The sequence below is a fragment of the Thamnophis elegans genome, chromosome 3, assembly GCF_009769535.1.
Source record: "Thamnophis elegans isolate rThaEle1 chromosome 3, rThaEle1.pri, whole genome shotgun sequence".
Taxonomy (NCBI): domain Eukaryota; kingdom Metazoa; phylum Chordata; class Lepidosauria; order Squamata; family Colubridae; genus Thamnophis; species Thamnophis elegans.
Genome location: NC_045543.1, coordinates 45,231,041 through 45,245,016, shown reverse-complemented (window position 1 = coordinate 45,245,016; position 13,976 = coordinate 45,231,041). Strand labels below are relative to the sequence as shown.

The following is a 13,976-nucleotide window of genomic DNA, read 5'->3' as shown; positions in this document are numbered from 1 at the left end:
AAGGGGGAGAGAGATGATCCAGGCCACTGGACACCACATCATTATAGCTCTTCTGAGAGAAAATTGCTGAACAGACATGAAGGAGAGGAGGCATGCCAACACAGTATCTTAAAATGCAACAAGAGCTGGGCAGATCCCAGATGCTAACCATGCCATCACCCAATTCTTGATGATGCCTTGTAGGTCACTTTCACAAAAAGACTTGTGTTGGGAAAAGAGGATGAACATTACTTTAACACTGAAATAGTTAAAGCTTTTTGCTGTAAGCTGGGTATGAAACAAAGGTCATGTCCTTTAAAAATGGTTAGTACTGCCTCTTTGGGCCACAGCTGGTAGATGTATGATAAATCCACTGACTAAAAGCCATTTCCCCCATAGTGATTATAGCCACTTCTAGCATCATCAGCTATCACGAGATGATAACAAAATCTCTTTGCTGTAATGTGAATGCAATTGTTGGATGACTTCTAAATTCCCTAGTGATAATCCCACCAAGCAAAGAAAGGCAGGATTAATAGAAATAAAAATTAGAGAACACATCCAAATAACGGGGAGAGTCAGAAAAGAAATAACAAATTATCAACAAAATAGCAGAATTGCTGACATAAATTTTCTTGCTAAGTGCATAAAGTAAAATGCACCTCACCCACAACTCTGGTAATTCTCAGCGGAGAAGAAATTCCTGAAAATTGATGAATATTGCTTGCAGGGGAGGAGACAGAGACAGCACAATGGTCTTTGTCAACAAAGAACATTATTGAGTTATCGGCTTTTTCCATCTGCAGACAAAATTGCCTCAAGGAGTTTTGGGTAAGAAACTGGGATCAATAGATAGATATAAGCTAGGATATATGTGGTCTTCAAGAGTTTATTATACTACAATTTCCAGCATTGTTTCTCCTGCTGCCTACAGCTGCTGGGTATTTTTCCCAAAAAACTAAAACTGTGTTTCTCAAATGTTATGCCATTATGGACTAAGAAAAGTTTGAACAATGTGAAGACCAAATACAGTATATCAAATACCCACCCCTGAGCGCTCCCAGTGTTTTTGTCTTCACATTTTTTTCAGTGAAGATCATAATAGGTCTAGTTGCATTTGGGAAGGTCTTTTCATTCCTTCTATTTTAAGAAGATCTTTTAAAATGAACTTCTATACCAACCATAATCCCAATTAAGAATTTATATATCGTTAAAATTATTTTATGTATCCCTGCCATCCTAAAAATTATTAGGACAAATATGCTGGTAAAGAAAGCCCTTCAGTAGAAATCTTTGAGGAACAAAGGGGAAGATGATTCTCATTTAATAAAATCCCAATTTTAGCAATAGCGATAACATTTAGGCTTATACAGTATATCACCCCATTGCACTTTACAGTGCTCTCTGGGAGGTAAGCATAATTTGCATATTACCACCAACAATCTATGTCCTCATTTTATTGACCTCGGAAGGATGGGTCAACTTTAAGCCCCGTCAGGATCGAACTCCAGGCTGTGGGCAAAGCTTGCCTGCAATACCACATTTTTTAACCTGCACCACGAAGGCTTTTAATCTAATCTAAAACAATGAATCATTATTCATCATGATCTTTCTTAGTTATGTGTCTCTTTTGAAACTGCTTGTCTGAGATCACTGCTCTACATAAGAGAATACCTGTGGACTCACAGTCAATGAGATTCAAGAGCTGGTGACTTCTGCCATTTTCTGAATTTAAATACATTGCTGTTTACACATTTTCCCTGTGTTCATGAAGCAGTTTTCAGCCACTGATCCATTCTAGAACAGCTGATTCGTGTTGAAGAGGGAGAAGTTGGGATTGAGGTGGCAAGAGGGCTCTGGTTTGACCAAGTGACTGGGGGTGAACGTTGAAAATCAGAGACTGAGGCAGTGAATGGGTTGTAGTCAACTGATCAGCAGTGAAAGAGAAACGGGCACATGCTAGACATCCATGGATCACCAATGGTCTGAAGATCACTTTGAAAATCACTGATCCTGAAAGCCACAGCTTCCACAAGCCTGGTCTAATGAGTGGGAAGATGCTCAGCAATAGACGTTACTATGAGTAACATCTATTGCTTTGACTGAGTTTTCTTTCTCCCATGGATTTTCCTGTGGATTTTATCTATTTTTAAAACTGCAATAATTTGAGATTCAGTCTCTTCTGAATAATAAGCCATTGGGTATTCAGCTTTTCCTTTCAGACCTGCATTTTATTTTGCGTTGGCAAATCAACCAACCAATGAATCATAATGCAGGGAAGAGATTGAGACCTGATTTCTCCAGTCAGATATGAAGGTGTCAGAATGTTCTGATTATTTCTGTTACTTCCCATAGTAGGAAAGCCCAGGGGAAGCATAGAAATGCTTTGCATCCTTGTTGCAATCAGCTTCATCCTGGTAAAGGTACATCAAAGAAAAGCTAGCTTGGCACAGTAGTTAAGATACCAGGCTGAAAATTGTGGGCTAGTCACTCACTCTCAGCCCTAGGAAGCAGCAAGGATAAACCACTTCTGAAAAATCTTGCAAAGAAAACTGAGAGGCAGGCAGTTGCCAGGCGTCAACACTGACTTGAAGGTACAAAGAAAGTAAAAAATCATAGAGGAATCCAAGCTTTTTCATTGTTTCTGTGTCCTGAATAGAGGGCGGAGGAAACACAGATAAGCTGAATGATTCCGGGGGACTAGCAAAGAAAAATCAGTAACAATGGGCCACCCTGCCATTCAACAAAATTGTTTTTAAATAAACTTGGCTTGATATGGAAATACAGGTAGTCCTCAGCTTAGAACCACAGCTGAGCCCAAAATTTATGTGGCTAAGCGAGACAGTTGTTAAGTGAATGTTGCCCCATTTTATGACCTTTTTTGCCAAGGTTCTTAAGTGAATCACTGCAGTTTTAAGTTAGTAATATGGTTGTTAAGGGAATCTGGCTTTTCCATTGACTTTGCTTATCATAAGGTCACAAAAAGTAATCACATGACTCTTGGGCACTGCAATTGTCTTAAATATGGACCAGTTGCCATGAATTTTGATCATGTGACCATGGAGATGCTGCAATGATTGTAAGTGTGTAAAACAGTCATGTCATTTTTTTCAGTGCCACTGTACCTTCGAACAATCACTAAGTGAATGGTTGTAAGTTTAGAACTACCTGTAGAAGCCACCCAAGAATTAATTAAAGCTGCTCCATTTTAATTATGAATAGGGTTTTTTTTTGGCGGGGGGGTGTACAAAGACTGGCATATATATATCATTCAAAAAAACCTTCTATCTTATGGTATTGCAATGGTCGCAATATAACAGTGGAGGGTTACAGGTGGAATGCCCTGGTATGGGCGTATCGGTGCCTGCCGCGAGCATTGAGTACTGTTCCGGTATGGTGCTCTGGAGGGGCCGCCTGCCCAAGCTCCTTACCTGTATTTGAGCTCTTTGGCACTTCCGCGCCTGGAGGATACGGCGCCTGCACGATGTTCCGCCAAGCAGCTGGAGCATCGCAGAGGCGTTGTGGAGGCAAGGACGCATGTGCTTACTGTGCATATGTGTGCGCGCATACATGTGGGAGACACCAGGCCCCATTGCATCGTACCAGTTGCACCGGGATCCGGAACCCACCACTGCAATCTAAGGTATTTCCAAATGAGAACGCATTTTGAAAGCAGCTTTGAACCTCTATAATCCCATACTTGTCAGGTGATTTCATCAAGTACACTAATTAACTTCTAGCTCAGTCACAGTGCATCTGAAACTTTTTTTTCCCTAAAAAATTGTAGCTCTACATTGTTTGCAATATGTCTGTTCCTCAATGCCCATAAACTTCTGCTTCATCATATTTGACAATTTATCAACACCCTTTACAACAACCACTTTGGGTTTTATTTTATTTTGTTTGTTCTATTATTTTGTTATTTAATTTTATTATTTTATTGTCCATATGACTAGACAAATTCATGGAATGTGAAATAAAGGAATAGACTGGGGAAGAGGGCACAGACAATTTTTTTAAATTTCTTTTTATTTTTTTTAATAGGATGAGAGCAAAGAAAGTTTTCTTGTTACAGAGCAACTGGTGACTCAAAGGTAAAATAATCTTTGTTTTTTTTTTGTTTTTTGTTCTCAGTCTCACAATTTGTGATCATCTTTGAAGAGAAGGGGAGTGGAAATTGTAGCAAAACAGAAGAGTTTTAATTTAAGATTTACTTTATTTTCTTGCAGTTGGAGTAATACATTTTCCAGAAGGACCATAATTAAATTAGACGGTGCTGTGAGGGAGTGGATTGTTTGTTTGTTTTTTAAATAAGAGGGCAATCATTGCCAAAGTCTCTGTCTTCATTTTGATAATTAAATCAATCCGAAAAGAAGATAACATACAGCGAGTCATTCATTAATCAGTCACATAGTTCAATCCATTTAGAACCTACTTTTTCAGAAAAAGGAAAACAGCTATTCTAGGAACTTGCTTATTTCTACAATTTTCTTGATCTTCCATCTTTGTCTTCTTCTATCTTCCCAACAGAGACAAACATGTCATTGCTGACCAAGAACCTAAGATTTCCTCAACAGGCCCAGCCCACAACATTGTAAAATGGCAACGTCAGCAGTGGTTTTTCAATCACAGCAACAATCAGGGAATCGCCATTTTTCCTTTGTTTACCACAGAGCCAGCTGTGCTTAGAGCTGGTACAGATTAATAGACAGGGATATAAATAATGAAACATGAAATCATGTAACAAGATCCACAGCTACAAGCACAATATCCACTCTAACATGATCAACCGCCAACTCACACCTACAAAATAGGTGTGTATAAGTAGTAATCCCTACAAAACAGTGAAAGGAATGTTGGAAGGATGTAGGTTGAGGCCTTTCTTTATCTTTAACAATGACTTTACAGTGAATATGTTACCTTCTGTGTATTGAACTGCAATTTCCAACATTTTTGATCTTTGAACCAGCCTATATCTGTGGCTGCATCTGTTGAGACCTCTGATTTAATAAGATCTGGAACAGCAAGTCACAGATTTCCCATTATCTAACATGACATTTAACCAGCACCTGAAACCTGACCTGGATTAACACAACATGCTGATCTTTGGCATGGTTTGCTTGGTATTCACTTTAAGTATAGGAAGCCAGTCAACAGAAAATATGCAACAAATCCTAGTTAAGTAAATCAGTGTCAGGCCTGGAAGCCATCTTTTGCATTGGGCCTTCAGGCCTGCAACACTTAATGCTGTGGGAAAATGGGAGGGGGGATTATATGGAGTATGGGAGATACATAGTCTAAATCAGTGTTTCCCAACCTTGGCTACTTGAAGATGTCTGGATTTCAACTCCCAGAATTCCCCAGCCAGCAAATGCTGGCTGGGGAATTCTGGGAGTTGAAGTCCAGACATCTTCAAGTTGCCAAGGTTGAGAAACACTGGTCTAAATAACATTCCTTTCTCAGAGAGTCAAGGACATCTTGCCCTGCACTTGTAATGGTGTGACTGGATGGCATCTCCAGTTGAGACTGGGTCTGATTGGGCCATGTGACGGCCATGTGGGGGCTGGGCAGGGACTTGAACTTTTAATTGGGTGGGGAAAACCTGGAAGCTTTCAGATTCACGTTTTCCCAGATGTGCCAATATGATATCTCTAATAAAATGGAACTTTGAGGAAACTCAAGCCTCTTCTTTCGTTAGGGGTGTTACTTAGAACCCTGACACATAGCTTACCATAGTGTATAATGAGGGTTCCTCATTTGTTAGCTGTCCCATAACTACTGCAACCCTCCCTGGCATAACCTATGCTATTTCCACATATTAGCAGGGAAGCAGGAATTGCCAAAAATGAATTCCCAACCTTTAAAACCAATAGTTCATTTTGCAAAACTGTCATTGGCTACAATTCTATATATCTTGCACCTGAGATAGGTTCCTTAATAATAAGTCACTTCATAACCGTGGCCAGCCTGTGAATACTGCAATAATGTTATATCCCATCCCTTACTTTTGACAGACAGGGGGGGGAAAGCATGGAAAGAAAAACACTCAGTGACAAATATAAACACGATGGTTTGGTTCCACAGTTCAATCCTTGGTGTCTCCAGGTTATTTATTCATTTGTTCGATTTATATTCTGCCTTTATCCTGGTTACAAAAGATCCCTGAAGCTGTGACATTCTGTTGCTGGTCACATTGATCAGAACCGAACTAGCTGAAGAATTAATGTATGTAAGTAAACAGACAAACTCTATTGAAGTCTCCACAATTCACCACCCATGCTGTATTATGGATGTAATACAGTATTATACAGAGAGCAAAGGAGCAACCTAGAATAAACTCAAGCCCAGTACAGCACATAACTGGCTAACTGTTGTAAGAACCAGCAATGTACACAATCAATGAAATCGAGTTTGACACTCCTAGATTACAGATAATATTGTAATCCAGAGGTGTCAAACTCAATTTCATTGAAGGGCGCATCAGGGTTGTGTTTGAACTGAAGGGACTAGGGTGTGTGGCCAGCTTGACATCATTCATGTGAGGGGCGCCTGTGGCCTGAGCGGTCTGCCAGCGAAAACGGGCTCTCAAGCTCCGTTTTCAGCAGCAACAGCCTCCTGCAGCCTCTGTCAGTGAAAATGGAGGTCCGGGGAGGGGAGGGCCACAGGCCTCGAGTTTGACACCCCTGCTGAAATCCAATATAATGTCACACCGGCCACTATTCACTATATGTATATATTATTTCCAAAAAATAAAAAAGTCAAAGAGGCAAGACTAAAGAAAACAGAAATATATCAGAACTCAATAAAACTACTGCTGAAACAGGGAGTTGTCCCTACTGTTCTTCTCTAGAAGGATCCAATTTTCATAAATCACAGCTATTAGCAGCTCCTAATATTCAGGATCCATCAATTGGAAATTCATTTTTGGATATACTCCAAGCTTGCTAGTTCACAGGGCCATCCTCTTTTTTATAACATATAACCACATTTTTATGTTTCTCTCTAATAAACATGATTATACTTTCCAAAGGATGACACAATGTGATTTCATAATTAACCACTTGATAATTTGAGCTTCAGAAAGACATGGAAACTTTTAAAGAAAATAGCTCTATATATGATAATTAATAAACAGGAAAGTTCTGCACTGCACTCCAGGGGCTGAAACATCAACAAACAATACAATACAATACAATACAATACAATACAATACAATACAATAGCAGAGTTGGAAGGGACCTTGGAAGTCTTCTAGTCCAACCCCCTGCCTAGGCAGGAAACCCTATACCATTTCAGACAAATGGCTATCCAACATCTTCTTAAAGACTTCCAGTGTTGGGGCATTCACAACTTCTGGAAGCAAGCTGTTCCACTGATTAATTGTTCTGTCAGGAAATTTCTCCTCAGTTCTAAGTTGCTTCTCTCCTTGATTAGTTTTCACCCATTGCTTCTTGTTCTACCCTCAGGTGCCTTGGAGAATAGTTTGATTCTCTCTTCTTTGTGGCAACCCCTGAGATATTGGAACACTGCTATCATGTCTCCCCTAGTCCTTTTCATTAAACTAGACATACCCCAGTTCCTGCAACCGTTCTTCATATGTTTTAGTCTCCAGTCCCCTAATCATCTTTGTTGCTCTTCTCTGCACTCTTTCTAGAGTCTCCACATCTTTTTTACATCGTGGCAACTAAAACTGAATGCAGTATTCCAAGTGTGGCTTTACCAAGGCATTATAAAGTGGCATTAACACTTCACGTGATCTTGATTCTATCCCTCTGTTTATGTAGCCTAGAACCATGTTGACTTTTTTGGCAGCTGCTACACACTGCTGGCTCATATTTAAATGGTTGTCCACTAGGACTGTACCTGTGCATTTCGTTTTTCTTGTCTAAATGTAGAACCTTACTTTTTTAACCATTGAATTTCATTTTATTAGTTAGTGCCCAATGTTCAAGTTTGTCAAGATCCTTCTTTATCTTAAGCCTGTCTTCTGGATTGTTGGCTATTCCTGCCAGCTTGGTGTCATCTGCAAATTTGATGAGTTTCCCATTGATTCCCTCATCCAAATCATTGATTAAGATGTTGAAGAGTACTGGGCCTAAAACAGAGCCTTGGGGTAGTCCACTGCATACTTCCCTCCATGTAGATGCAGTTCCTTTGAGGACTACACATTGAGTGTGGTTGGTCAGTCAGTTACGAATCCATCTGGTGGTGATGCTGTCCAACCCACATTCTTCTACTTTATTTAGTAGTAGATTATGATCTACCTTATCAAATGCCTTACTAAAGACCAAGTAAACTATATCAACAGCATTCCTCTGGTCCACTAATTTTGTCACTTTGTCAAAAAATGCAATACGATTAGTCTAGCATGATCTGTTTTTGACAAACTCATGTTGACTTTTGACTATTATTTTTGTTTACTTCTAGGTGTTTGCTAATTCTTTGCTTGATTATTTTTCCCAGAATCTTTCCTGGTATTGAGGTCAGGCTGATAGGTCTATAGTTTCCTGGATCTATTTTTTCCCCTTTTTTGAAGATGGGAACCACATCAGCTCTTTTCCAGTCCTCTGGCAGTTCCCCGGTGCTCCAGGATCTCTGAAAGATATAGTTCAGTGGTTCTGAGATCTTATCTGCCAGTTCCTACTCACTGATATTTACAGCACTGCTATCCAAAGGATGTTTCACTAGACCTTTGAGGAGACTGGGACTTTCCAAATGCTTCAGGATTGCAACACCCAGAATTCCCACTCCAGTGGCCAAAGATGAAAAAGTATTGTGCCTTTTCTACTGTGGCACACAGACTCTGAAGAAGCCACCCAATCAATGCTGACACTCTATTTTTTAAAGCACCGCGTCCAAATCAGATTTTTGTCTAGACATTTGAAACTAATTTATTAAGCTGGTTCATGTGTGCTGAATATTTTATGTGTTTGCTGCTTTTAATTGATTTAGTTGATTTTTTAAAAAAAATTATTTTACTAAACATACCACTAGGATTTTAAAACATGTTTAAAATACTGCCTGGTGACTATGAAATGAAGAATATGATTCAAATATTTTAATGATATTAATCAGTTATATGGCACTACTTTTGTGGCTTTAATAATAATGTATACTATAATAATATCCAGCTTGCCACTGATAACTTAGCAAGTACATGGTTAAGAAACAGCTCAGTCTTTGATCCATACCTCCAAAGGCAACAGAACTTTATTGATTCTAGCAGAATTCAGAAAATCCTTACGGCTAGCCTAGTTCAATTGTCAAGAATAATAAGGGTTCTTCCCTACAGGTCCCCTTCCCCTCTTTATTAGATCTCTGAAGGAAGGTGGAATCATGCAAGTTCCATGTGGATCTTGAGCAAATATTACTGATTTACACTAGTCTTAAAGTATTAGCAAGTTTAGCACTGACATGACAGAAACCATTATACAAATCTGGTATGAGTCCTCATAAGGTCTCTTTTCTCTCTGTTATGTCCAGATCTACAACTATCATAGCTGGGAAAACAAAACATCTGGAATTGCCTAAGCTGACATCAAGTAACCATGCAAAATTGTATTATCTGTAGCTACTCCAGAAAACTGTGGAACACCCTTCCCCTTGAGGTTTACTGAGTTCAATCCTGAGCAATTTCCAGAAATACTATTTGAACAGATGATGACATATGTGGATAAACTGAAGTGAAGCCTTCTGCAATGTGTCTTCCAAACCCTACAGATTATGGTTTATGGGACTGAAGGCCAATATTTCTGGAGGAGAGGATATGAAGAGAATAAGGATAATAATGGATGAATGACTGAGTCTCATTTCTGTTACAATGATGAAGCCTTGCTATTCTAGCCCTGCATCAGAACAGTTGCTGGGAATCTATAAAAAACAAGCACAGACAACAGATGGAAAGAGCTGAAGAAGCAGGGAGTTTGAAAAAGGTGATTTGTGAATCTGAAAAAGCAGCTGGCCAAGAATCACCAAGGAGCAGTAGGAATTCAAGAAATGAAGATTCAACTCCATAAACAACATATTTTGATGTAGGCATCTAAGCTTTATTTATCAAAGACTTTACTGGATTGCTGTATCATATTCTGAGAATGGTTATTATTGTGCCATCAGCCTCTAGAAGTAGGACATGTAAAGAAAAAGAGGGGTGAGAACATAATGTCTTAACAAAGAAAGAAATTAACATTTCTTGGATCCATTACTGAAGTTCCAGTTAATTGCAGAAAGTGTTAAAGAGTAAATGTAATAGGTGGCTGTTACCTTCATATTTTGCTTATGAGCTTCATGAAGAACTGCTCAATGCCGGAACTAATATGTTGGGCTAAACAGGGACCAAGTCATTATTTCAAGGTTCAGATAAATCACATGTTTTCCTAAGTGACACCTGACCGTTAATAATTACCTCCACAGTCTCTAAGCAAGGTCTCTCTTTCGACAACTACCTGATACCCACAAGCTTCTCAGAGCACAAAAATATTTTTCATCATCTATAAATTATAAACATCATTCACATGAGTCTTTCTTTTAGCAAAAGTCTCATTACAATTTTTTAAAAAAGCAATCCTTTTGCACACTTCAATTTAGCTTCTTTGGACCCAGGGACAAAGTCACATCAACATTCCTTCTGACGAAAACCCCAGGGCAAAGGCAGAGCAATAAACACATTCTGCTGTATTCGTCAACAGTTCTATCTATACCTCCAACAAATCCATTATTTAAACCAGCCTTCCTCTGGTCTCCCTCAAATATGTCAATGAAAGGTCTTTAAAGGAAGAGGGAGAAGGAGAAAGAGAAGTGGGTGTAGTACTGTATTTTCATTTACAATTGTTTACACTGTTTGCAAGCCACTTTGGGAAAACTGTTATCCGGAAAGCTGGGATATAATAACCATAATAAACAAATTCTCTTCCAGCCACATATCTCTGCTGGTTTGGGATTATTCAAATTGTAGTCTGACACATCTAAGAGGTACTTGGTGGGAAAAAAGTTTCTCTACTAGCCATATACTAAACAGAGTACCTAATTTTGCAAAATAAATAAATAAATAAAAATTAACCAGGATATTTTAAATGGGAAAATATATCAGCATTAAATCTCATTTTGTTGACCTAACCACTGAACCAGCTGGCCAAGGCTGTCTATCACCTAGCATTTCCCTTTTTTAAAGTTCTGAAAATAAGCCAATATTTCAACAATATTTCAAGATACGTCCATGAAACAATATTTCAACAATATTTCAAGATACGTCCATGAAAGCTACAGTCCTTTTTTTGTTAAATTGTGATAGACTCAGTAAAAAGGAGAGTTTACTTCCAATATGAAAGGATTTTTCACTGGCTGTTTACCTGGAGGAAATTCTTACCTTGCCATAGGCAATGGTGCAAAGGATAGCTACCAGTCTGAAAAGCAATGAACAGACTCTGCCAGCAGTGCCCAACTTCACTTAATTCCCTGCTCCACCCAATTCAAGAAATCTCTGCAAACTATTACCCTCTTTACTTCCTGATGCTAGAAACAAATGTTATTCATCTCCAAGCACAACAATGTTGAAAAACAAACTCTAGTTCTTATCAGAGCTGCAAAAATGCAGATACAGATCAATGCATCTAATTGATTGATCTAATTTCTAGACTATAATAGAAAATATGTCTTTCTTTTCCAGGAAGAGAAACATTTCTTACCCAAGAACTTCCTGGTAGACAGTTTCTCTTAAGTCTAGAAAAGGCTGGGATGGGGAATCTACCACAAAATAAGACCCATATTTTTGTGATATACGCAGGGACCATAGCTGCCAAATATATGTAAATTCAATGACAGGATTTTCTCTTGATTGTTTTCCTTACCCCGCCCTTCAGATGCAGAATGATGCAGTCTTGTCCACCTCCTGAATATCGTTCAGTTCCAGGAGCAGAAGCTCTCTCTGACTTAACAATTATTATAGCGCACCAAGAATATTATATCTACAGAGTATTATAAGAGAGGTGTGAAATCGCCCGCTCTTGTTTACAGCCCGCAAAAAATAAAATAAGCAGTTTAATTCAAGAGCAGGTTCATCGTCTTAGTTCCTCCTTTTTTTGCAACGTTTCCTACCTTCGTGACGGTCATGCAGGCTGGATTTAAAAAAAAATGTTTTATGTTGGATGCCCGTCTGGTACCAGTCTTGTCTTTCTGCAGCAAAGATCTTCGATGACCCCGTCTGCACCACACCTCCGCCTACGCTTTCTCTCCCCTTACAGGTGTCGCTGCGCGATCAAAGAATCCCGTTCATTCATTATATCGCGTCTGGAGACGCAGCTTCGTATGCAAAGCACCGCAAGACGCCAGTTTAAAAGGGGAGGGGAGGAATCAAGGAAGAGTCTTTTTTTTTAATCTCCCACCCGCTTTTAAAAAAAAAAAGACAGCCTGTTCTAATAGGAAAGATCCGCCCGCTTGCAGCAAGCGCGCTCGATAGGCAGGGCGCACGCTTGCGAAGTCACTGCAGAACACACACATACGCACACACACACACGCGAGCGAGCGAACTGGGAGTGAGAGGGAAAGCGGGTGGGCGGAGCCAGAGGAGAAAGAAACCAAAGGCCGCTTCCTCGCCCTTCCCCTCCTCTTTAGTGCGCGAGCGAGACGCTCTGACGGGGAGGGCGAGGGCATTGCGGCCGATGGCATAGCGGCCGAGGGAGACCTTGACCCCTTTGCGAGGAAAGCGGGCTTCTCCAGAAAAGGCGCTTGATGTGGGCAGACGCTTTCAGAAATACATTTTTTTTAAAAAAATAATAATTTTGCAGCTGAGAATGACATACGTTCAAACGCGCGCGCGACTTAGAAATAAGAGCCACGCAGAACATTTTGCAGTTTCCGAAGTCAGTTCTCCATAGGGCTTTCTTTCCTGTTGACTTTCTGGGCATCGCTGGGCGGTTTCTGCCCCGCTATGTCAATGCTTTGCCATTGTCTGTTTTGCAGAGCTTGTTAAAAATAAAACAAGAATTTGAGGTCTCCCATCCAAGGCTGTCCTTTGCTTCTTATATAATCGTGGACAAGGCTATTGATTCAGTATTCCTGGATTGGTTAATTATGAAGAGGAAAACAAGCGTAATCCGTGCAATCCCAATCTGCCACTGTTTGGGTGCCCATTTCGTTTTCTGAATTTTCCCTGGGCCTTGGTTATGACTTTCCTAGCCCTAAGAACTAGGCATTTCTTTAATGTGCTGTCTCAGGACTGTGAAGGAATTTTAATTAAATACAAAACAGGCTCTGATGCTGCTTAAAACATTAATAAACTTTTACATATTCTAAATGGGGGACTTTGTAGATCTCCATTGAATGGGAACTCTTACCATTATTATCACCTCCAAATCTGGGTTGAGTCATATAGCCACACTCCTGCCCTGAGAAGGAGGTTGGACCAGAAGATCTTGTAGGAACCCCCCCCTCCCCAGATTAAAATATTTGTTATTTTTAATATTAAAAGAGGCAGGATAGAATATTTCTCCAAAGGAGAAATAAAGAAACATGCTCTTAAAAGCAGAAAGCAGCCCCAGTCTTCCTGCTTTAGGAAACAGCCTCCAGTAGATGCCTAAAGTCTTTGGAGATGGATATTTTGTGCCCATTAAGAAATCTAGGCCAGCCTATTCATTAACAAGTTCCCTCAAGAGATCCCTCAGAAGGGAATAAAGGTAGATAAACAAAGACTCTTAAAATCTATATTCCCCACCCAGGTCTAAAGACAGGACATGACCTTTATGACATAATAAGATTTACCCACCACCATTATAATAGCAAAAGACAGAAAGAAGGCTCACTACATTGCATAACCCCCTGGAGCATCTCAATCATCCTGTAAAGATCCATCCACTCACTCAGCCATTTGGTCAGCTACCCCAGAAACATTGCTACTGTCACTGAAATTTCTGGAAACCAAATAAACCAGATTTTTCCTCCTACAATCTCCATGGTGCCTTCCAGGCCTGTCATTGTTTTAAACATCTCCCTCCCCATTGCCCTGC

The 13,976-nt window shown here is 39.8% G+C and overlaps 1 protein-coding gene across 1 annotated transcript in view; it reads right to left on the bottom strand.

The window, feature by feature from the left end:
* The window catches only part of CORO2A (coronin 2A), a 62,822-nt gene extending 50,323 nt beyond the window's left edge, over nucleotides 1-12,499 (bottom strand). Inside the window, exon 1 of the mRNA XM_032212685.1 lies at nucleotides 12,070-12,499. Within this exon, the coding sequence (XP_032068576.1) occupies nucleotides 12,070-12,084 (15 nt within the window). The 5' untranslated portion in view covers nucleotides 12,085-12,499. The remainder of the gene's footprint in view (nucleotides 1-12,069) is intronic.
* Nucleotides 12,500-13,976: the final 1,477 nt, after the last annotated feature.